The 25,210-nt window shown below is 37.9% G+C and overlaps 1 protein-coding gene across 4 annotated transcripts in view; it reads right to left on the reverse strand.

The window, feature by feature from the left end:
• Nucleotides 1–25,210, reverse strand: part of ABCB7 (ATP binding cassette subfamily B member 7) — a 198,143-nt gene that overhangs the window by 143,775 nt on the left and 29,158 nt on the right. For 2 of the 4 annotated variants that reach the window (XM_034648909.1, XM_034648911.1), the window contains exon 2: nucleotides 8,039–8,182. The exons of the other annotated variants lie outside the window; for them this stretch is intronic. In XM_034648909.1, coding sequence (XP_034504800.1) covers nucleotides 8,039–8,169 — 131 coding nt within the window. In that variant the 5' untranslated portion in view covers nucleotides 8,170–8,182. The remainder of the gene's footprint in view (nucleotides 1–8,038; nucleotides 8,183–25,210) is intronic. 4 annotated transcript variants of the gene reach the window in all.

Here is a 25,210-nt window from a genome sequence, read left to right on the forward strand (position 1 = left end):
TTCGCAAATCAATCAGCGTGACAGATCATATGAAGAAGAAAGAGTCAAGAACCTTATGATCCTCTCAATAGATGCAGAAAAAGCATTTGATAAAATACAGCATCCTTTCCTGATTAAAACCCTTCAGACTGCAGGGATAGAGGGTACATTCCTCAATCTCATAAAAACCACCTATGAAAAGCCTATGGTGAATATCATTCTCAACCGGGAAAAGCTGAAAGCCTTTCCCTTAAGATCAGGAACATGACAAGGATGCCCACTCTCGCCATTATTATTCAACATAGGACTAGAAGTCCTTGCAACAGCATTCAGACAACAAAAAGGAATAAAAGGCATCTAACTCGGCAAAGAAGAAGTCAAATGTCTCTCTTTGCAGATGACATGATACTTTATATGGAAAACCCAAAGGAATCCACCCCGAAACTACTAGAACTTATAGAGCAATTCAGTAATGTGGTGGGATACAAAATCAGTGCTCAGAAATCAGTTGCATTTCTATACGCGAACAATGAGACTGAAGAAAGAGAAATTAGGGAGTCCATTTCATTTATAACAGCACCAAAAATTATACGTTATCTCGGAATTAACTTAACCAGAGACGTAAAGGATCTATATTCTAGAAACTACACATCACACTTGAAAGACATTGAAGACACAGAAAGATGGAAAAATATTCCATGCTCATGGATCGGAAGAATTAACATAGTTAAAATGTCTATGTTACCCAGAGCAATCTACTTTCAATGCCATCCCGATCAAAATACCAATGACATTTTTCAAAGAAGTGGAACAAACAGCCCTTAAATTTGTGTGGAACCAGAAAAGGCACCGAATCACCAAGGAATTTTGAAAAGGAAAAACAAAGCTGGGGGCATCACATTGCCAGATTTGAAGCTATACTACAAAGCTGTGATCAAAAAGACAGCATGGGGGGTGCCCGGGTGGCTCAGTCATTGGGCGCCTGCCTTCGGCTCAGGGCGTGATCCCAGAGTCCTGGGATCGAGTCCCACATCAGGCTCCTCTGCTGGGAGCCTGCTTCTTCCTCTCCCACTCCCCCTGCTTGTGTTCCCTCTCTTGCTGGCTGTCTCTTTCTCTGTCAAGTAAATAAATAAAATCTTTAAAAAAAAAAAAAAGACAGCATGGTACTGATACAAAAACAGACACATAGACCAATGGAACAGAATAGAGAACCCAGAAATGGACCCTCGGCTCTTTGGGCAACTAATCTTTGACAAAGCAGGAAAACACATCCAGTGGAAAAAAGACAGTCTCTTCAATAAATGGTGCTGGAAAAATTGGTCAGCTACATGCAAAAGAATGAAAATTGACCACTCTCTCACACCATACACAAAAATAAACTCCAAATGGATGAAAGACTTCGATGTGAGACAAGAATCCATTGAATAGGCTGCAACCTCTTTGACATCTGCCACAGCAACTTTTTTTATGACACATCTCCAAAGGCAAGAGAAACAAAAGAAAACATAAACTTGTGGGACTTCATCAAGATAAAAATCTTCTGCACAGCCAAGGAAACAGTCAAAAAAACTAAGGGGAAGCCCATGGAATGGGAGAAAATATTTGCAAATGACACATATCCAAGATCTACAAAGACGTTCACAAACTCAATACATGGGAAACAAATAATCAAATCAAAAAATGGGCAGAAGATATGAACACTTTTCCAATGAAGACATACAAGTGGCTAACCGACACATGAAAAAATGTTCAAAATCAGTAGCCATCAGGGAAATTCAAATCAAAACCACACTGAGATACCACCTTACGCCAGTTAGAATGGCAAAAATAGACAAGGCAGGAAACGACAATTGTTGGAGGGGATGTGGAGAAAGGGGATCCCTCTTACACTGTTGGTGAGAATGCAAGTTGGTACAGCCACTTTGGAAAACAGTGTGGAGGTCCCTTAAAAAGTTAAAAATTGAGCTACCCTATGATCTGGCAATTGCACTACTGGGCATTTACCCCAAAGATACAGATGTAGTGAAGAAAAGGGCCATATGCACCCCAATGTTCATAGCAGCATCGTCCATAATAGCTAAATCGTGGGAAGGAGCCGAGATGCCCTTCAACAAATGACTGGATTAAGAAGATGTGGTCCATATATACAATGGAATATTACTCAGCCTTCAAAAATAATGATTTCACAACATTTGCAGTAACGTGGATGGGACTGGAGGAGATAATGCTATGCAAAATTAGTCAAGCAGAGAAAAACAATTATCATATGGTTTCACTCATTTATGGAACATAAGAAGAAGGAAGATCGGTAGGAGAAGAAAGGGAAGAAGGAAGGGGGGTAAAGAAAGGGGGAATGAACCATGAGAGACTATGGACTCTGGGAAACGAACTGAGGGCTTCAGAGGGGAGGGGGGTGGGCAATTGGGATAGGCCAGTGATGGGTATTAAGGAGGGCATGTATTGCATGGTGCACTGGTTGTTATACACAAGTAATGAGTCATGGAACTTTACATCAAAACCTAGGAATGTACTGTATGGTTACTAACATAACATAATAAAAAATTACTATTAAAAAAATAATAAAAATAAAAACTGAGAAGAGTAAAACAATAGGAAAAAAAAGAAATGAAATTGAGTTGGATTCCTTAAAACATTACCAAAACTAAAAACCCTTAGGTAACTGGTACGAAAAAATGATTCAAATAAAATCAGGAATGATCAAGGGTACATTACAACTGACAGCACAGAAATAAAAAGGAGTACAAGAGAATATTATGAATGACAATATGCCAACAAATTCGATAACCTACAAGAAATGGATGAGTTCTTACAAACATACAAACCTACCAAGACTGAATGATAAAGAAACAAAAAATATTAACAGATCTATAACTAAGTAGACTGAGTAAGTAATCAAGAATCTCTCAAAGAAAAGAAAAGAAAAGCCCAGGATGAGATGGCTTCACAGGAGCATTCAACCAAATATTTAAAAGTTAATATCAATCCTCCTTAAACTCTTCCAAAATCTGAAGAGGAGAAAACTCTGAAATTCATACCCTGTAAACAAAAGAAGATAAAGACACTAAAAAAGGAGGAAATTACAGAGGAATATCCCCTAATAAATACTGATACAAAAATGTTCAACAACATATTAAGAGATCTAACTCAATAGCACATTAACATTAGTATACACCATAACCATGTTAAGTACTCATTCTTGACAATAATAGCTCAACACCTAAAAATTAAACAATGTAATATACACCACATTAATGGAATGAAGGATAAAAACCACATTATCATATCATTTGATACAGAAAAAGCATTTGATAATATTCAACAACCTTTCATGATGAAAACACTGGAAGAGAGGGAAACCACCTCCACATAATAAAGTTCATAAATTAAAAAAACACAGTTAATATCATACGTTAACAGGAAAGCCTGAAAGAATTTTTTAAGATCCAGAGTAAGACAAGGCATTCACTTTCACCATTTCTAGTCAACATGGTACTGGACATCCTAGACACAGTAATTAGACCAAAAGAAGGGGGCGTTGGGGAGAAACGAAGGAAGGGCATCCAAAATGGGTAAGAAGTAAAATTATCTCTATTCACCTATGACATAATCTTATATAAGAAAACCCTAAAGATTCCTGAAATAAACTGTTAACTTTAATAAAAGAATTCAGCAAAGTTGCAGAATGCAAAATCAAAAGGAAAAAGTAGATGTGTCTCTATAAACTAAAAATGAAGGTTATAAAAACAATCCCATTTACAATAGTATCAAAAGTAGTACAGTAATTAGGAAAAAACTTAACCAAGGAGTCAAAAGACTTCTACTCTAAAAACTATAAAATATTACCAAAAGAAAAAAGACACAAATAAATGGTAAGCTATCCCACATTCATGGATTAGAAGATTTAATACTGTTAAAACACTCTTATATAATATAGCCATAGCAATTTATACAATCAATGCAATCCCAAACAAAATCTATGTCATTTTTTTTGCAGAAACAGAAGAAAATTCCAAAAATTCATATGGAAACTCAAGAGTCCCTGAAAAGCCACAGCAATCCTGAGGGGAAAAAGTTGGAGGCCTCACACTTAAGGATTTCAAAATATGTCACAATGCAACAGTAATCAAAATAGTTGGGACTGGCATTAACAACATATAATCAAAAGAATAAAATAGAGGGGCGCCTGGATGGCGCAGTCGTCAAGCGTCTGCCTTCAGCTCAGGGCATGATCCCGGCGTTATGGGATCGAGCCCCATATCAGGCTCCTCCGCTATAAGCCTGCTTCTTCCTCTCCCACTCCCCCTGCTTGTGTTCCCTCTCTCGCTGGCTGTCTCTATCTCTGTCAAATAAATAGCCCAGAAATATAATCTTGCCCATAAGTTAAAATGGTCTTCTATAAGAGTGCTAAGACCACACAATGGGAAAGTATAGTCTCTTAAACAAATGGTAAGGGTAAACTGGATATTTACATGCCAAAACTAAAGCAGTACTCTCACATAATACCATACACAAAATTAAATACCTAAATATAAGATATCTAATATCTTACCTAAATCTGTTTAAGACTTCAAGAGGAAAACATTATGACTTTGGATTTGGCAACATTTTCTTGGATATGACATCAAAAGCACAGGCAAGAAAAGTAAAAATACATAAACGAGAGTACATCAAACTCTAAAACTTCTGCACATCAAAGGAAAACAACATAGCGAAAATGTAACCTATGGAATGGGAGAAATTATTTGCAAACCATGTAACTCATAAGGGGTTGATATCTAATATATATATATATATTAGTTATAAGTTATATAACTTATATAATTCAGTAGCAAAATAACAAATGCTGCAATTTCAAAATGGGCAGAGTAAGTAAACAGACATTTCTCCAGAGAAGACACACAAATGGCTAATAGGTACATGAAAAGGTACTCAATATCATTAATCATAACAGAAATGCTAATCAAAACCACAATGACGTATCACCCCACATGTACTGGAATGGCTAAAATCAAAAATAGAAGAAATAAGTGCTGGTGAGGATGTGGAGAAAAAGGAACTGTCATACACTGTTGGTGGAAATGTGAATTGGTACAGCCACAGTGAACACAGTATGGAGGTTTGTCAAAGAATTAAAACAATATATACCGTATGATCCAGTAATTCCACTACTGGGCATTTACCCAAAGAAAATGAAAACATTAATTTGAAAATATTAATAAACTCCTATGTTTATGACAGCTTTATTTATATTAGCCAAGATATAGAAGCAACCTAAGTGCCCACCAATAGACAAGTGGATAAGGAAAATGTGGTGTACACACCCCCCCCGAATATTACATGGCCATAAAAAAGGATGACATTGTGCCATATGAGACAACATGGATGGACCCAGAAAGGTATTACGCCACGTAAAGTAAGTCAGACTGAGAAAGATGAATACCGTATGATTTCACTCATAAGTAGAATCAAAAAAGAACAACAAATAAACAAAATCAGAATCAAACCTATAAATACAGAGAATAAATTGATGGTTTCCAGAGGGCATGGGGTGGGAGTGTTGGGCAAAATGGATAAAGAGAAGTGGGAGATACAGACTTCCAGTTATGGAATGCATACATAAGTCATGAGTATAAAAGACACAGCATAAGAAATATACTCAAGGATATTGTAATATCAATGTATTGTGACAGATGGTAACTATACTTGTGATGAACAGAGCATAATGTATAAACTTGCTGATTTCTCTGTTATACACCTAAAACTAATAAAAAAGAGTGTCAATTACAAAGAAAGAAAGAAAGAAAGAAAGAAAGAAAGAAAGAAAGAAAGAAAGAAAGAAAGAAAGAAAGAAAAAAGAAAAGACAAAGAGAAGAGAGAAAAGAAAAAAGGAAAGGAAAGGAAAGGAAAGGAAAGGAAAGAAAAGAAAAGAAAAGAAAAGAAAAGAAAAGAAAAGAAAAAAGAAAAGAAAGAAAAGGAAAAGAAAAGAAAAGAAAAAAAAGAAAAGAAAAAAGAAAAGGAAGGGGGAGGGGAAGGAAGGAAGGAAGGAAAGAGGGGAAAAAATAGAAAGTATGTTGAGGCAGGGGCACCTGGGTGGCTCAGTCAGTTAAGCATCCAACTCTTGGTTTTGGCTGAGGTCATAATCTCATGGGTCAGGAGATGGAGCCCCTTGTCCGGCTCTGCGCTCAGAGGGGAGTCTACTCGAAGATTCTCTCCCTCTGCCCCACCCCTCAATCACGTGCACACTTGCCCCCAGCACAAATAAATAAACCTTTAAGAAAAAGTATCTTGAGACAAACAGGAAAACACAACATACCAAAATTTATGGGATGCTACAGTAGTAGTAGATGCAACTTCATAGTGTTAAGTGCTTACATTAAAAAAGAAGAAAGATCTCTGCAACAGAGTGTATTTTTGTGCCCCCAACCAAATTAATGTTAAAACCTAATCCAAGGGGGCCTGGGTGGCTCAGTTGGTTAAGCGTCTGCCTTCGGCTTGGCTCATGATTCCAGGGTCCTAGGACTGGGCTCCCTGCTAGTGGGCAGGCTGCTTCTCCCTCTCCCTCTGCCTGCTGTTCCCTCTGTTTGTGCTCTCTGTCAAATAAATAAATAAATAAATAAATAAAATCTTAAAAAGAAAACCTAATCCAAATGCAATGGTATATTGCAGGTAGGGCCTTTGAAAGACGACTTGGTCCTGAAAGTACAGACTCATTAACGGGATTAGTTCCCACATGAAAGAGATCTAAGAGGGGCGCCTGGGTGGCACAGCAGTTAAGGGTTAAGCGTCTGCCTTCAGCTCAGGGCATGATCCTGGCGTTATGGGATCGAGCCCCACGTCAGGCTCCTCCGCTGTGAGCCTGCTTCTTCCTCTCTCACTCCCCCTGCTTGTGTTCCCTCTCTCTCTGGCTGTCTCTATCTCTGTCGAATAAATAAATAAAATCTTAAAAAAAAAAAAAAAAGAAAGAAAGAGATCTAAGAGAGATCCTTAGGCTATTCTATCACGTAAGGAAGAAGACAGCCATCTATGAACCTGAAGGTGGGCCCTCAACAGACACTGAATCTCCTGACACCTTGATCTTGGACTTTCCAGCCCTCAGAATTGTGAAAAATAAATTACTGGTGTTTATTAGCCACCAATCTATGACATTTTATTAGAGCAGCCTGAACTAAGTCTCAAACGACTTACTTTTCACCTCAAAGTAGATAAAGAAGAACAAACCAAACGTGAAGACAGTGGAAAAAAGAAATCATAAAGACTAGAGCATAAATGAAGCAAATAGAGTATTGTAAAACAACAGGAAAACCAACAAACTAAGAGTTAAGTTCTTGAAAACAAAATAAAAATCCCTTAGACTAAGGGGAAAAAAGACTCAAATAAATAAAATAAGAAAAATAGACAATACTACATTTCCTTCACAAATAAAAAGGAACATAAGAGACTATTGTGAACTCTATGTCAGGAAACAAAAGCCTAGAAAAAATGGATAAATTCCAAGAAACATACAAAATACCAATACTGAGTCAAAAAGAAAATAGACTCTACAGACCAATGACAAATAAAGAGAAAGAATCAGTAATCAAAAACCTCCCACAAAGAAAAGCCCAAGACAAGATGGCTACAAGGATAAACTAACAAACATTCAAAGAATTCATACCAATCCTTAAACTCTTCCAAAAACTAGATGAAGCAGTATTTCCAAACCTATTCTATGAGGCCAGCATCATACTGATACCAAAACCAAAGACACTACAAGAAAATAAAACTACAGGCCAATATTCCTGAAAAAATCCTCAATAAAATACTAGTAAACCAAATTCAGCAGCACATTAAAAGGATCATACACCATGACCAAATGGGGTTTATCCCTGGGGTACAAGGATGGTTCGGTAGAAGTAAATCAATCAATGTGATACACCACATAAACCAAATGAAGGAAAAAGAATTATCATCTTAGTAGAAGCAGACAAGACATTTAACAAAGTTCAGCAACTACTCACAATTAAAACTTCTCAACAAAATAAATATAGTAGAAACTTACCTCAACATAATAAAGGCCATATATGAAAAGCTCACAGCTAACATCATACTCAATGGAGAAAAACTGAAAGCTTTCCCTTTAAGATCCAATACAAGGAAAGGATGCCCACTCTGGCCACTTCTTCTCAACATAGTACTGGAAGTCCTAGCCAGAGCAATTAAACAAGAAAAAGAAATAATATTAGGCAACCAAATCAGAAAGGAAGAAATAAAATTATCTTTGCTTACAGATGACAGGATCATATATGTAGAAAACCCTAAAGGGTCAACAAAAATACCATAGAATAAACAAATTCTGTACAGTTCCAAGATCCAAAATCAATATACAAAAATCAGTCATGTTTCCATACACAAAGAACAAACTATCCAAGTAGTTAAATAAGAAAACAATCTCATTCACAATAGGAACAAAAAATTAAAATAGGTATAAACTGATCTAAACATGTAGAAGACTTACTAAAAATTATAAAATATTGACCAAAAAATTAAAGAAGACATGAATGGAAAGACAACATGTTCATAGTTCAGAAAAACTGATATTGTTAAGATGTCCATACCACCCAAAACCTTCTATAGAGTCAATGCAATCCCTATTAAAATTCCAAAGGCATTTTTCATAGAATAAAATCCTAAAATTGATAAGGAACCACAAAAGGACCTGAAGAGTCAAGGCAATCTTGAGCAAAAAGAACAAGGCTAGAAGCATCATATTTCCTGATTTCAAAATATATTAGAAAGCTGCAATAACCAAAATAGTATGGTTGGACCTATCATAAAAATAAACATGTAGACCAATGGAACAGAAGAGAGCCCAGAAATAAAACTATGTATCTAGAGTCAAATGATCTTTGATGATAGTCTCAAGACCATTCAATGGGGAAAGGACAGTCTCTTCAACAAACTATGATGGCAAAAGCAAATGTCCACATGCAAGAAATGAAGCTGTACCCTTATCTAACACAAAATACAAAACTTAACTCAAATGGACCAAAGACCTAAATATAACAGCTAAAATTATAAAACTCTTAGAAGAAATTATAATGGAGGTTTCATCACATTGGATTTAGCAATGATTTCCTAAATGTGACACCAAATGCATAGGCAACAAAGGAAAAAGAGACAATGTAGACTTCATCAAAATTTAAAAGCTGTATACAAAAGGATACTGTCAACAGAGTAAAAGGCAATCCATAGAATGGGAGAGAATATTTACAAATCACATATCTGATAAGCATTGATAGCCACAATATATAAAGAACTTCTATACTAGGCAACAACAAAGAAAAGCTCAAAAACTGGAAGATTTCAATAGACATTTCCTCAAAGAAGATATAAAAATGGGCAATAACCATACGAAGAGATGTTCAACATTACTAATCATTAGAAGACTGCAGATCAAAATCACAATGAGGTACCACTTCATACTCTTTAGGATGGCTATGATTGAAAAAAAAAACACAAAAAAACAAAAAACAAAGAAACCCAAACAGAAAATAACCAGTGTTGGCAAGGATAATAAGAAACTGGAACTCTTGTGCTTTACTGGTGAGAATGTAAATGGTGTAGTTAATGTGGAAAACACAACAGCAATTCCTCAAAAAATTAAAAATAAGATTACCATATGATCTAGCTGTTCCACTTTTGGGTATATAACCAAAATAATTCAACGCAGGAACTCAGACACTTGTACATCCACATTCACATTATTCACAATACCCAAAAGGTAAAAGTAACTCAAGTGTCCACTGACAGATGAATGGATAAACAAAATGTAGTAAATGCATAAAATGGAATACTATACAGCCTTAAAAAGGAAGGAAATTCTGACACATACTACAACATGGATGAACCCTGATAACACTATTCTAAGTAAAAATACTAATCACAAAAAGACAATATAAACATTTTATGATTCCACTTATATGAAGTACCTAGAATAATCAAATTTATAGAGACAGAAAGTTGAATGGTGGTTGCCAGAGGCAGGAAAAAGGGAAGAGAATTAATTAGCATTTAATGGTTACAGAATATCAATTGGGAAGGATGAAAAAGTTGTGGAGATGGATGATAGTGATCATTGCACAACAATATGAATACACTTAAATCTACAGAGCTGTACACTTCAAAATGGTGAAAGTGAAAAATGTTATATTTAACTATAAAAAATTACCCAAATTTTAAAAAGAAACCAACATATCAAAACATATTGGGATGCAATGAAAGCAGTGCTCAGAGGGAAAGTTATAGCACTAAAAGCCCACATTAAAAACAAAGACATATTTCCAATAAATAACCTAACTTTACATCTTAAGTTGAAAAAGAAGAGTAAACTAAATTCAAAGACACTAGAAGAAGGGAAACAATAAAGATACAAGGGGAGATATATGAAAGAAAGAAAAAAAGAACAAGACAGCAAGGAAAGCAAAAGTTCATCCTTTGGCAGGAGGGAGGTAAGATGGCAGAACAGGGTGACTGTAAGACTGACTCCTCACTCGAACACAGCTAGATAAATATCAAATCATTCTGAACACCCAAGAAATCAATCGGAAGTCTTAAAGAACAATGCTGCACTTCTACAAACCAGAAAACCACCTGTTGAAGGTGGCACTGTGGAGAGTTGATACATGGGAGAAAAGAATGGTGGGAGCTCCCCAGGTGAGGGAGGCCTGAGCTAAGACAGAGTAACAAGAGAGAAGGAGAGAGAGAAAAAAAGTGAGGGAGGAAAATAAATGAAAACTCGTGCAGGGGACTACACAAGACAACTATTGTTCAAAACAAGTGGTGGGGGGAAAAGGAGAAGGCTACAATACTGTTAGTTTTCTATAAACAGCAAAGCACATATTCTGAGGTTTCAAAAGTTTGTGACATACCCAGGTTCTCACCTGGGGAGCTGAGTGGTGCTCCAATGGGGGAGCAGAGCTGAGCCCCAGTAGCAAGCACCCTGCGGATCCCCAGAGCCATGTGAGGAGAAGCAGTTCCCCTGCTTGCAATATATTTGGGAGAAGTAATATGGCATCTCTGTGGGAAAAAGACCCTGTGGGAACATCCAACTGCCCCGCCCACCAGTACAGGAACAAAGACTCCAGCTGAGGACTACAAACCCAGGCGCAGGCTGTGTGTTGCAATTTCCATGAACACCGAAGGGCTGCATGGTCTTGCAATGGTCTTCTGGGACAAGCCAGCACTAGAAAAAGCTTGAGGGCATTTGGGAGTGATGATATGCCCTCTCTGGGCAAAGGCAAAGGACCCTGTGGGTGACACTGAGCTGCCCTGCCCACCAGTATAGGAAAAAAGACACTGGCTGGGGTCTACAAAAACTGCCGCTGACTGTGTTGCAATTCACCACGACTCTGAACTGCCGCACCATCCCACCACTGCCTTCTGCTACAAGCCAGCACTGGCCACAACGCAGGAAAACCCTCCCCCACAGAAGCAGTGCAGATCTGCACCTCAGGGGTCTCTAAAGTGTGGGATTTTGAAACACAGTCCCGTTTGAGAAAAAACACAGGAGTGCTGTGCCATTTGGCAGGCGGACAGCTCCAACACAGACAAGGTGGAGATCTGACAAAAACCAGGAACGCAGGAGGGGTCACTGTTTGCATGTCTCAGGGCTCATTAAAGAGGGGTGGTGCCCATTTCCCCACTGTAGAGACAAGAGAACACTGCAAAACCATTTTCTCCCCACACCCACCAGCTTGATCCACACCTCAGTGAGCTAAACAGCACCAAGCAGATAACAGGCCACTATACCTAGCCCACCCCTCCCATGCAGGCACACCTCTACTAGAAGAATTCCACCTGAGAGAATCAGAGCAACAGGTCCCTCCCCAAAAAAACCAGCATAATCCCCTCACCCATACCAAGTTTGCTGAGTATAGAGTCCTGCAAAGCTTCAGCTCCAGGGGAAACAGGATCTTGTTTCCTCTGGGTTTTTTTGTTGTTTGTTATTTGTTCCTTTTTCCTTTTTTTTTTGTCTGTTTTTGTTTTGTTTCCTTTAAACACAAAAACAACGTTTTTTATTATTTTATTTTACATATTTTTTTATTTTAATTTTTTGTTTCTCTGTTTCTTTTTCTTCTCTTTCCACCTTTTTCGTAACAAGCTTCGCAGAACAAGCAGACCAAAACACACCTAGGAATCTAGCTTCCTTCATGTATTCTATTTTACCTTATTTTATTTTTTAAATTTTTGATTATTTTTATTTTTGTTGTTTTATTATTTTTTCCTTCAAAATGACAAGATTAAGGAATTCACCCCCAAACAAAGAACAGCCAGAGATTTAATCAATGAAGATATAAGTAAGATGTCTGAAATAGAATTTAAAACAATTATATGGATACTAGCTGGGCTTGAGAAAAGCATAGAGACTCCCTTACTGCAGAGATAAAAGAACTAAAATCAAGTCAGGCTGAAATTGAAATTGCTATAACCAAGATGCAAGCCCAAATGGAGGCCACAAAAATGAGAATGGATGAAGCAGAGAAATCAGTGATATAGACGATAAAATTATGGAAAATAGTGAAGCTGAAAAGAAGAGGGAAACAATGGTAATGGATCACAAAGGGAGACTTAGGGACCTCAACGACTTACTAAAACAGAATAATACCTGTATCATAGGAGACCCAGAAGATGGAGAGAAAGAAAAGGGGGCAGAAGGTTTATTCGAGCAAAGCAGCCGAAAATTCCCCTAATCTGGGGAAGGACACAGCCATCAAAATCCAAAAAGCACAGAGAACTCTCATTAAATTAAACAAAAATCAACAATCACCAAGGCATATCTTAGCCAAATTCATAAAATACACAGACAAGTAAAGAATTCTGAAAGCAGCAAGGAAAAAAAACCCTTAACCTGTAAGGGAAGACAGATCAGATTCACAGCAGATCTCACCACAGAAACTTTGTAGGCCAAAAGAGAATAGAAAGACATATTCAAATTGCTGAATGGGAAAAATATGCAACAAAGAATTCCTTATCCAGCAAGGCTGTCATTCAGAGCAGAAGGAGAGATAAAGAGTTCCCCAAGCAAAAACTAAAGAAGACTGTGACCACTAAATCATCCCTGCAAGAAATACTGAGGGGGATTCTGTGAGTGGGGAAAAAGAACAAAAGCAAGAAAGACTAGAAAGGACCAGAGAACATCATCAGAAACACCAACTCTACAGCTAACAAAATGACACTAAATTCTTTTTTTTTAAAGATTTGTATTTATTTGACAGAGAGGGACAGCTAGAGAGAGAGGGAACACAAGCAGGGGGAGTGGGAGAGGAAGAAGCAGGCTCCCAGCGGAGGAGCCCGATGCGGGGCTCGATCCCAGAACGCTGGGATCACACCCTGAGCCAAAGGCAGATGCCTAAAGACTAAGCCACCCAGGCGCCCCCAATGACACTAAATTCTTATTTTTCCATAATCACTCTGAATGTAAACAGACTAAATGCTCCAATCAAAAGACACAGGGTATCAGAATATGTAGAAAAAATATCTATATGCTTCCTTTACAAGATATTCATTTTAGGCCTAAAGCATCTGAACATTGAAAGTGAGTGAATGGAGAACCATCTATCATGCAAATGAACGTCAAAAGAAAGCTGGAGTAGACATCCATATATCAGTGAAACTAGATTTTAAAACAAAGACTGCAACAAGAGATGAAGAAGAGCATTATATCATAATTAAGGAGTCTATACATCAAGATGATCTAACAACTATAAATATTTATACACCTAACTCGTTAGTACCCAAATATATAAATCAAAGAATAATGAACATAAAGGAACTCATTGATAATACAATAGTAGGGGACTTTAACACTTACAGCAATAGACACATCATGCAAACAGAAAATCAACAAAGAAACAATGGCATTAAATGACACACTAGACCAGACGGACTTAACAGATAAATTCAGAACATTTCATTCTAAAGCAGCACAGTACACATTCTTTTTGAATGCATGTGGAACATTCTCCAGAATGGATCACATACCGGTTCACAAATCAGCCTTCAACAAGTACAAAAAGTCTGATATCATACCATGCATATTTATAGACCTCAACACTGTGAAACCTGAAGTCAAACAGAGGGAAAAAAATTTGGAAAAGACCTCAAATACACAGATCCTCAACAAGGGAATGGATATATGGAACATACCTCAACACCATAAATGCCATATATGGAAGACACACAGCTAATATCATCCTAATTGGGGAAAAACTGAGAGCCTTTCCCCTACAGTCAGGAACAAGACAGCTATGCCCACTCTCATCATTACTACTTAACACACTACTAGAAGTCTTAGGATCAGCAATCAGACAACACAAAGACATAAAGGCATCCAAAATGGCAAGGAAGAAGTCAAACTTACACTATTTGCAGATAACATGATACTCTATGTAGAAAACCTAAAAGACTCCAAAAAATTGCTACAACTAATACATGAATTCAGCAAAGTTGCAGGATATAAAATCAATGTGCAGAAATCTGTTGCATTTTTCTACACCAGTAATGAAGCAGCAGAAAGAGAAATCAAGAATTGATCCTATTTACAACTGTACCAAAAACAATAAGATACCTAGGAATAAACCTAAACACTATAAAACACTTATAAAAGAAATTAAAGAGGACACCAAAAAAATGCAACAGCATTCCATGCTCATAGATTAGAAGAACATATATTGTTAAAATATCTAAACTACCCAATGTAATCCACACATTTAATGCAATCCCTATCAAAATACCACCAGTATTTTTCACAAAGCTAGAACAAACAATTCTAAAATTTGTGTGGAATCACAAAAGACCCTGAATAGCCAAAGCAATCCTGAAAAAAACCCAAAACTGAGGCATCACGATTCTGGATTTCAAGATATATTACAAAGCCATAGTCATTGAGACAGTACGGTAGTGGCATAAAAGTAAACACATACATCAGGGGCGCCTGGGTGGCTCAATCGTTAAGCTTGTCTGCCTTCGGCTCAGGGCGTGATCCCAGGGTCCTGGGATAGAGCCCCGCGTCAGGCTCCCTGCTCCGCTGGGAGCCTGCTTCTTCCTCTCCCACTCCCCCTGCTTGTGTTCCCTCTCTCGCTGGCTCGCTCTCTCTCTATGTCAAATAAATAAATAAAATCATTTTTAAAAAAAAAGTAAACACACACATCAATGGAACAGAACAGAGAACTCAGAATTGGAACCACATCCACATGGTCAACTTATCTTTGATAAATGAGGAAAGACTATCCAATGGAAAAAAGACAGTGTCTTCAACAAACGGTGTTAAGAAAACTGGACAGGGGCGCCTGGGTAGCTCAGTCGTTAAGCGTCTGCCTTCGGCTCAGGGCGTGATCCCGGTGTTCCGGGATCGAGTCCCACATCGGGCTCCTCCGCTGAGAGCCTGCTTCTTCCTCTCCCACTCCCCCTGCTGTGTTCCCTCTCTCGCTGGCTGTCTCTCTGTCATATAAATAAATAAAATCTTTAAAAAAAAAAAAAAAGAAATCTGGACAGCAACAAGCAGAAGAATGAAACTCGACCACTTTGTTACACCATACACGAAAATAAATTAAAAATGGATGAAAGACCTAAATATAAGACAAGGAACCATCAAAATCCTAAGGAACACAGGCAGCAACCTCTTTGACCTCAGCCTTAGCAACTTATTAGACATTCCGCCAAAGGCAAGGGAAACAAAAGCAAAAATGAACTACTGGGACTTCATCAAGATAAAAAGCTTCTGCACAGCAAAGGAAGCAATCAACAAAAATAAAAGTCAACTTTTGCGATGGGAGAAGATATTTGTAAATGACATATCTGATAAAGTGTTGGTAGCCAAAATCTATAAAGAACCTATCAAACTCAACACCCAAAAAACAATCTTATGGGCAGATGACATGAATAGAAATTTTTCCAAAGAAGACATCCAAATGGCTAACAGACACATGAAAAGGTGCTCAACATCACTCATCATTAGAGAAATACAAATCAAAACTACAATAGGATATCACCTCACAACCTGTCATATGCCTGAACTTAACAACACAAGAAACAACAGGTGTTGGCAAGGATGCAGAGAAAGGGGAACCCTCTTACACTGCTGGTAAGAATGCAAACTGGTGCAGCCACTCTAGAAAACAGTGTGAAGGTTCCTCAAAAAGTTAAAAATAGAACTACCATATGATCTAGCAATTGCACTACTAGGTATTTACCCAAAGGATACAAAAATACAGATTCAAAGATATATATGCAACCCGTTGTTTATATTAGCATTATCAACAATAGCCAAACTATGGAGAGAGCCTCAATGTCCATCAACTGATGAATGGATAAAGAAGTTGTGCTATATATATATATATATATATAATGGAATATTACTCTAGACATCAAAAAATCAAATCTTGCTGTTTGCAACTACATAGATGGAGCCAGAATGTATTATGCTAAGTGAAATAAGCCAGAGAAAAACAAATACCATGTGATCTCACTTATATGTGAAATCTAAGAAAGAAAACAGATAAACATATGGGAAGCTGAGAGGAAGAAAGGGAAAAAACTATAAGAGACTCTTTTTTTTTTTTACTTATTTAAAGCTTTTATTTTTTTTAATTTAAGTTCAATTAATTAACATATAATGTATTATTTGTTTCAGCAGTACAGGTCTGTGATTCATCAGTCTTATATAATACCCAGTGTTCATTACAACACATACCCTGCCCAATGACCATAAGAGACTCTTAATGATAGAGAACAAACTGAGGGTTGATGGAGGGAGGTTGGTGGGGGGATGGGATAGATGGGTGAAGGATTAAGTAGGGCACTTGTTGTGATGTGCACTGGGTGTTGAATGTAAGTGATGAATCTCTGATTTCTACTCCAGAAACCAATATTGCACTGTATGTTAACTAAGTAAAAATTTTTAAAAGTTCATTCTCTGAAAACATCAACAAAATTGGCAAATTTTTAGTTAGAATGACAAAGAAAGAAAGAATGAAAAAAAGAAAAAGATTCACACAATTAAAATCGAAAAAGAAAGAAACATTATTATTGACCTTATAGAAGTAACAAGGATAAACAAACATATGTCAACAAATAAGATAGATAATCAGAACAAATTCCTATTACAATAAAAATTACCAAACACAAGTTACTTCAAGAAGAAATAGAAAATCTGAACAGACCCATAACAAAGACACTGAATCAGTAATGAAAATTCCCAATAAAAAAGTCCTAGAGCATATGGCTTCACCGGTGACCTCTGCAAGTACTTAAAAAAATAACTTTTGGGGCGCCTGGGTGGCACAGCAGTTAAGCGTCTGCCTTCGGCTCAGGGCGTGATCCCGGCATTACGGGATCGAGCCCCACATCAGGCTCCTCCGTTATGAGCCTGCTTCTTCCTCTCCCACTCCCCCTGCTTGTGTTCCCTCTCTCGCTGGCTGTCTCTATCTCTGTCAAATAAATAAATAAAATCTTTAAAAAAAAACACGTTTACTTTTCTCAAACTCTTATTAAAACAATTGAAATGGAGTGAATACTTCCTATCTCATTCCATGCATTACCTGCATACCAAAGTCAGACAAAGACATTAGAAAAAACTATACACCAAAATTCCTTATTATAGATGTAAAAGCCTTAACAAACAACTAACAAACTGAATTAAGAAGCATTTTAAAATTACTGTACATCATGACCAGGTGGGATTTATCCCAGGAAAGCCACAGTGGTTCAATATAAGAAAATCAATCAATACCAAAACTCACACTACCAGCTGGGCAGGAACTTGGGAAGATGCCAGAGTAGGAGAATCCTGAGCTCACTCTGTCCCACATTTTCAGGTATATATCATTTACATCTGAGGCAATAAACCAGACAGTGATCCAAAGACTGGCAGAACAAACTCCACAACTATACATAAAAAAGACGCTGCATCTGAAAAGTCATGAAGGTCAGAAAGGCAGAAGGGAGCTGTGCACACAGAGAGGGCAGAGAAATGGGACTATGCACCAGGGAACTCACACTGGAAAGACTAACCTCCATAGCATCTGGCTTTCAAAACGAGAGGGTATGAGTTCTGTGAGTTTGTAAAACCAATGGGTCTTGGACCCTGTAACTTTAGAGGTCAGCTGACTCAGCACTCCAAACCAGGAGAGCATGTGATAGCTGGGTCACTACCCTAATAGAGAAGCAGCCTGGGAAGACAGACATTAAAGGGCAGTTTCCACAATGCTGCAGGCAAACAGAAGACAGATCTGTGCAAACTGATTTCAGCGTGTGTTGGGAGACATCTCCAAAAATGAAGGAATTGGCATGTGCCGTTTTCCTCCCCTGTCCCCCAGCATAAATACAGACACTGGGAGGAGACAGAGCTTCACAGACCCTTGCTACCTAACCTACTAGCAGTGAGTCCCACCCACAGGATCTCCTGACTACTAGCCCACTCAAAGCCTGCTAACTTTGACCCTAAGCTCAGAGCAAATTTTGTTAAAGCCCAGCCACCAGGAGCATAGCACTTGTTGAGTGCCATACACATCCACCCCACCCATGCCCAACTATGTGTCCCCAGGCACCACCATGCCCCATGCCAGCCTCATGTCCCCAGTTGCCCAAATATATCACAACACTTCAGGGAATCTGGGAACGGACTAGTGGCCCAAAGCAAATTTGATAACACTGTGGCTCCAATCCAAGTTCCCTGGCAGGCAGGCATCCTAAAAGCAGACCTGTCTGGGTCCCACTAACACCACAGAGAGGAAGCACAGAACACAAAAGGCAGAGAGCGCACACAACAATACTGAAAATAAAAATGATGCAGACACAATACCAGGACATAAACAACACACAAAGGATACTCTCCCCAAGTGCCAGGTTCTGGTCAACAGGGGACACTGCACTGCAGGTGACACCAAGACCTCTTCTTCATATGATCACTACTTTCAAGAACAGAAGACACAGCTGACTTTCTTAACACACAGAAACAGATACAGAGAGCCAAACAAAATGATGAGACAGAGAAATTTATCCCAAATGAAACAACAGGGCAATGGGCAGAGAACTAAGAAAAACAAATGTAAGTAACATGCCTGATAGACAACCTGAAGCAATGATCAGAAGGATACTCACTAGACTTGAGAAGAGAATGGAAGACATGAGTGAGACACAGATAAGGAATAAAAGAGGACAGATAAAGGGCGCAATAAATGAAATGAGAAACATACTTGATGTAATTAACAGCAGGATGGAAGAAGCAGAGGAATAAATTAGTGACTCAGAAGATAAACTAATAGAAAGTAATCAAAAAGAACAAAAGGGAAAGAAAAGAATTAGACAAAACAAAAATAGAATTTGGAAACTCAGTGACTCCACCAAACATAGTAACATTCACATTATAGAACTCCCTGAAGAGGAGAGAAAAAAGGGGGGAAGAAAATGTATTTGAAGAAATAATAGCTGAAAACTTCCCTAATACGGGAAAGGAAACAGATATCCAGATACAAAAGGATGAGAAACCCCAACAAAATCAACAAAAGCAGACCCACACCAAGACATAATGTAATTAAATTGGCAAAATAGAGTGACACAGAAAAAAATATTCAAAGCAGCAAAAAAAGATGTCAGTAACTTACAAGGGAAGAGCCAGAAGACTAGCAGGATACTTTTTACTAGAAACACTGCTAGTTAGAAAAGAGCATCACAATATATTCAAAGTGCTGAGCAGGAAAACTCTGAAGCCAAGAATACTCTATCCAGCAAAGCTATCATTCAGAATAGAAGGGGAGATAAAGAGTTTCCCAGACAAACACTAAAGAAGTTTGTGATCACTAAACCAGCTCTGCAACAAATATTAAAAAGGACTCTTTGAGTGGAAAGGAGATACCAACATTGATAGTATAGAGGGAAGAAACACAAAAGCAGTAAAAATGAATATTCAACGAACTCACAATAAAGGATATAAAGGATATAAAATATAACAAACACCTAAAACGTGGGAACGAGTGGGAAAAAGAATGGGTTCAAACTTAACCACCAACTTAATATTGACTCTGAAATGCAGTGAAGGTTATATACAAACCTAATGGTAACCATTAATAAATATGCAAAGAATAAAGAGAAAGAAATCCAAATATATCACTAAAGGAAATAAGCAAAAAATGAAAGACAAGAAAGGATGAGAATATCTTCAGAAACAATGAAGAAACAAGTAACAAAATGGCAATAAATAAATATGATTACTTTGAATATAAATGGACTAAATGCTCAAATCAAAAGATACAGGGTCAAAGAATGGATTAAAAAAACAGGACCCATCTATATGCTGGCTAGAAGAGAGCAATTTTAGATCTAGAGACATCTGCAGACTGAAACTGAAAGGATAGAGAAACATCTATCATGAAAATGGATATGAAAAAAAATAAAAGCCAGAGTAGTCTGACAAAACAGACACATTACTATTTTATTTTATTTATTTATTTATTTATTTATTTATTTATTTATTTTACTTATTTTATTACTCATTTACTTATTTACTTATTTATTTTTACTGCATATCAGCTTTAAATTGTTATTAGGGCTTCCCAGAATAGTATTTTTTTTCAAAGTTTTTATCTAAGTTCCAGATAGTTAACATACAGTGTATATCAGTTTCAGGTGTAGGATTTAGTGATTCATCATCAGTTACATACAACACTCAGTGCTCATCACAACTATCCTCCTTAATACCCATCACCCATTTAACCCATCCCTCTGCCTACCTCCCCTCCAGCAACCCTGTTAGTTCTCTATAGCTAAGAGTCTGTTTTATGGTTTGCCTCTCTTTTTTTCCCCTTATGTTCATCCGACTTTTTTTCTTAAATTCCACATACGAGTGAAATCATATGGTATTTGTCTTTCTCTGACATATTTCTCTTAGGATAATACTCTCTAACTCCATCCACGCTGTTGCAAATGACAAGATTTCATTCTTTTCTTAGCTAAGTAATATTCCATTGTATATATACACCACATCTTTATCCATTCATCAGTCAATGGACATTTGGGCTCTAAAACACTGTAACAAGAACCAAAGCAAGAAAGGCACTACATAATAATAAAGGGAAAAGCCCAACAGGAAAGTATAACAATTACAAACATTTATGCACCCAACATAGGAACACCCAAATCCAAAAAAACAGCTAATTAACAAAGATCTAACTGAGAGTAGGGAAATTTAACACCCCACTTACATCAATGAACAGATCATATGAACACATCTTTTTTTTTAATTTATCATTTATTTGAGAGAGAGAGAGAAAGAACGAGAGCAAGAGAGAGTGGGAGAAGGAGCAGAGGGAGAGAATATCCAAGCAGACTCCCTCTGAGCATAGAGCCTGATGCGGGGCTCAATCTCATGACCAATGAGATCATGATCTGAGCCGAAACCAAGAGTCAGACGCCCAACCAAGTGAGCCACCCAGGCACCCCTGAATAGAACATCAACAAGGAACAATGGCTTTGAATGACACACAGGAAAAGATGGACTTAGCAGATACATTCACAGCCTTCCAACTTAAGCCAACAAAACACACATTCTTTTCAGGTGCACAGGGAACATTCTCCAGAACAGATTACAGGGTAACCCATTAAACAAACCTCAAGAATTCAGAAGATTGAAATCACACTGTACATATCTTCTTTTTTTTTTTAGATTTATTTAATTATTTATTCGACAGAGATAGAGACAGCCAGGGAGAGAGGGAACACAAGCAGGGGGAGTGGGAGAGGAAGAAGCAGGCTCATAGCACAAGAGCCTGATGTGGGGCTCGATCCCGTAACGCTGGGATCACGCCCTGAGCCGAAGGCAGACGCTCAACCGCTGTGCCACCCAGGCGCCCCTGTACATATCTTCTGACCACAACTATGAAACTTGAAGTCAACCATAATAAAACATTGGGAGAGGCTAAATACATGGAGGTTAAATAACATGCTACTAAACATTGATAAGTCAACCAGGAAATCAATGAAGAAATTTTAAAATACACGGTAACAAATGAAAAGGAAAACACAACAGTCCAAAACCTCTGGGATGTAGCAAAAGCAGTTCTAAGAGGAAAGTTTATTCCAATACAAGCCTGCTACAAGAAGAAAAATCTCAAATAAACAACTAACCTTGCACCTAAAGGAGCTAGAAAAAGAACAAATCTAAAAACAGCAGAAGGATGGAAATAACAAATACTAGAAAGTAAAAATAAATGATAAAGAAACAAAAAAAAAAAGAAACAGAACAGATCAACAAAACCAGGAGCTGTTTCTTTGAAAAAAATGAAAAAAAAAATTGCTACACCTCTAGACAAACTTCAAGAGAAAGGACTCAAAAAAATAAAATCACAGATGAGAGAGGACAAATAACAACCACTACCACAGAAATACAATCATAAGAGACTATTATGAAAAAGTACATGCCAACAAACTGGGCAATGTAGAAGAAATAGATAAATTGCTACAAACATATAAACTACCAAAAATGAAAAAGAAGGAAGCAAAAAATTTGAACACACCAAAAACCAGCAAAGAGGTTGAGTTAGTAATCAAAAAACTACCAAAAAACAAAACCCCAGGGCCAGACAGCTTCAAAGGCAAATTCTACCAAACATTTAAAGAAGAGTGAATATCTATTCTTCACAAACTATTCCAAAGAGTAAAAAAGGAAGGAAAACTTCCAAATGCATTCTGTAAGGCCAACATTATGCTTATACCAAAACTAGATAAGACTCCATTAAAAAAGAGAACTTCAGGCCAATATCCCTGATGAACACAGATGCAAAAACTTCTCAATAAAATACTAGCAAACCCAGTTCAACAACACATTAAAAAATTCATTCACCATAGTCAAATGGGATTTATGCCTGGGATGCAAGTGGAGGGGGTTCAACATTCACAAATCAATCAGTGTGAAACATCACATCAATAAGAGAAAGGATGCTCAATCAACAGATGCAGAAAAAGCATTTGACAAAAGTACAACATCCATTCGTGATAAAAACCCTCAAGGGGCTCCTGGGTGGCTCAGTCACTGAGCGTCTGCCTTTGGCTCAGGGCGTGATCCTGGCGTTCTGGGATCAAGACCCACATCAGGCTCCTCCACTGGGAGCCTGCTTCTTCCTCTCCCACTCCCCCTGCTTGTGTTCCCTCTCTCGCTGGCTGTCTCTCTCTGTCAAATAAATTAATAAAAATTTTTAAAAAATTTTTTAAAAACCCTCAAAAAAACAGGGTTAGAGAGAACATACCTCCACATAACAAAGGTCACATATGAAATACCCATGGGCCAACATTATTCTCAATGGGGAAAAATCGAGAGCTCTACCTCTGAGGTTAGGAACAAGACAAGAATGTTCATTCTCATCCACTTTTATTCAACATTTTACTTGAAGTCTGAGCCACAGCAGACAACATAAAGAAATAAAAGGAATCCAAATTGGTAAGGAAGAAGTAAAACATTCAGTATTTGCAGATGACTAAATACCATTTATAGAAAACCCTACAGACTACACCAAAAAACTCCTAGAACTGATACATGAATTCAGTAAAGTCACAGGATACAAAATCAATGTACAGAAATCTGTTGCATTTCTGACATGGACGGCACTGGAGGAGATAATGCTAAGTGAAATAAGTCAAGCAGAGAAAGACAATTATCATATGATTTCTCTCATCTATGGAACATAAGAACTAGGAGGATCGGTAGGGGAAGAAAGGGATAAAGAAAAGGGGGGTAATCAGAGGGGGGAATGAAACATGAGAGACTATGGACTGTGAGAGGCAAACTGAGGACTTCAGAGGGGAGGGGGTGGGGGAAGGGGATAGCCTGGTGATGGGTAGTAGGGAGGGCACGTATTGCATGGTGCACTGGGTGTTATACGCAACTAATGAAGCATCAAACTTTACATCGGAATCTGGGGATGTACTGTATGGTGATTAACACAATATAATAAAATAAAATTTAAAAAAAAATAAAAAAAATAAAAAAAAAGAAATCTGTTGCATTTCTGTGTATCAATAATGAAGTGGTATACACAGAAATTAAGGAATCAAACCCATTTACAATTGCCACAAAAATAATAAGATACCTAGTAATAAATCTAACCAAGGAGATGAAAGACCTATACTGTGAAAACTATACAACACTTATGGAAAAATTCAAGACGACACAAAGAAATAGAAAAGATGAAAAGATGCTCATCATCACTCATCATCGGGAAAATCCAAATCAAAACCTCAAGGAGATATCACCTCACACCTGTCAGAATGGCTAAAATCAACAACACAAGAAACAACAGATTTTAGCAAGGATGTGGAGAAAAAGGAACACTCATGCACTATTTGTGAGAATGCAAACTGGTACAGGCACTGAGGAAAACAATATGGAGGTTCCTCAAAAAGTTAAAAATACAACTACCTTATAATCCATCAATCACACTGCTGGGTATTTACCCAAAGAACACAAGAACACTAATTCAACGGATACATGCACCTCTAAGTTTATAGCAGCATTATATACAACAGCCAAGATATGGAAGCAGCCCACATGTCCATCAACTAATGAATGAATAATGAAGATGTGGTATACATATACAATAGATTATGACTCAGCCATAAAAAAAAGAAATCTTGCCATTTACAATGACACAGATGGTGCTAGAAAGCATAATCCTGGGGCGCCTGGGTGGCGCAGCGGTTAAACGTCTGCCTTCGGCTCAGGGCGTGATCCCGGCATTGTGTGATCGAGCCCCACATCAGGCTCCTCTGCTATAAGCCTGCTTCTTCCTCTCCCACTCCCCCTGCTTGTGTTTCCTCTCTTGCTGGCTGTCTCTACCTCTCTCAAATAAATAAATAAAATCTTAAAAAAAAAAAGAAAGATAAGTCAGAAAAAGACAAATACCAGGGGGGAGGAGAAAAGATGGCAGAGGAGTACAGGGCTCCCTATTCAGCTGGTCCCGAGTCGAGCTGGATATCTACAAGGCCATCCTGACCACCCACGAAATGAGCCTGAGACGCAGGAGGATACATGTGGATCTCTACAAACGAACATCTCCACCGCTGAGTATTGTGGTACAAAGTGGGGAGGCGTGAATCTGTGCACAGATATCAAAAGATAAACGGAAGGGGGAGGGAGCAACCGCGCTCGGGAGCCGGGAAGCAATAGCCACCTGCACGTGGGAGG

Source organism: Ailuropoda melanoleuca, chromosome X (genome assembly GCF_002007445.2).
Source record: "Ailuropoda melanoleuca isolate Jingjing chromosome X, ASM200744v2, whole genome shotgun sequence".
In the NCBI taxonomy this organism is placed as follows: domain Eukaryota; kingdom Metazoa; phylum Chordata; class Mammalia; order Carnivora; family Ursidae; genus Ailuropoda; species Ailuropoda melanoleuca.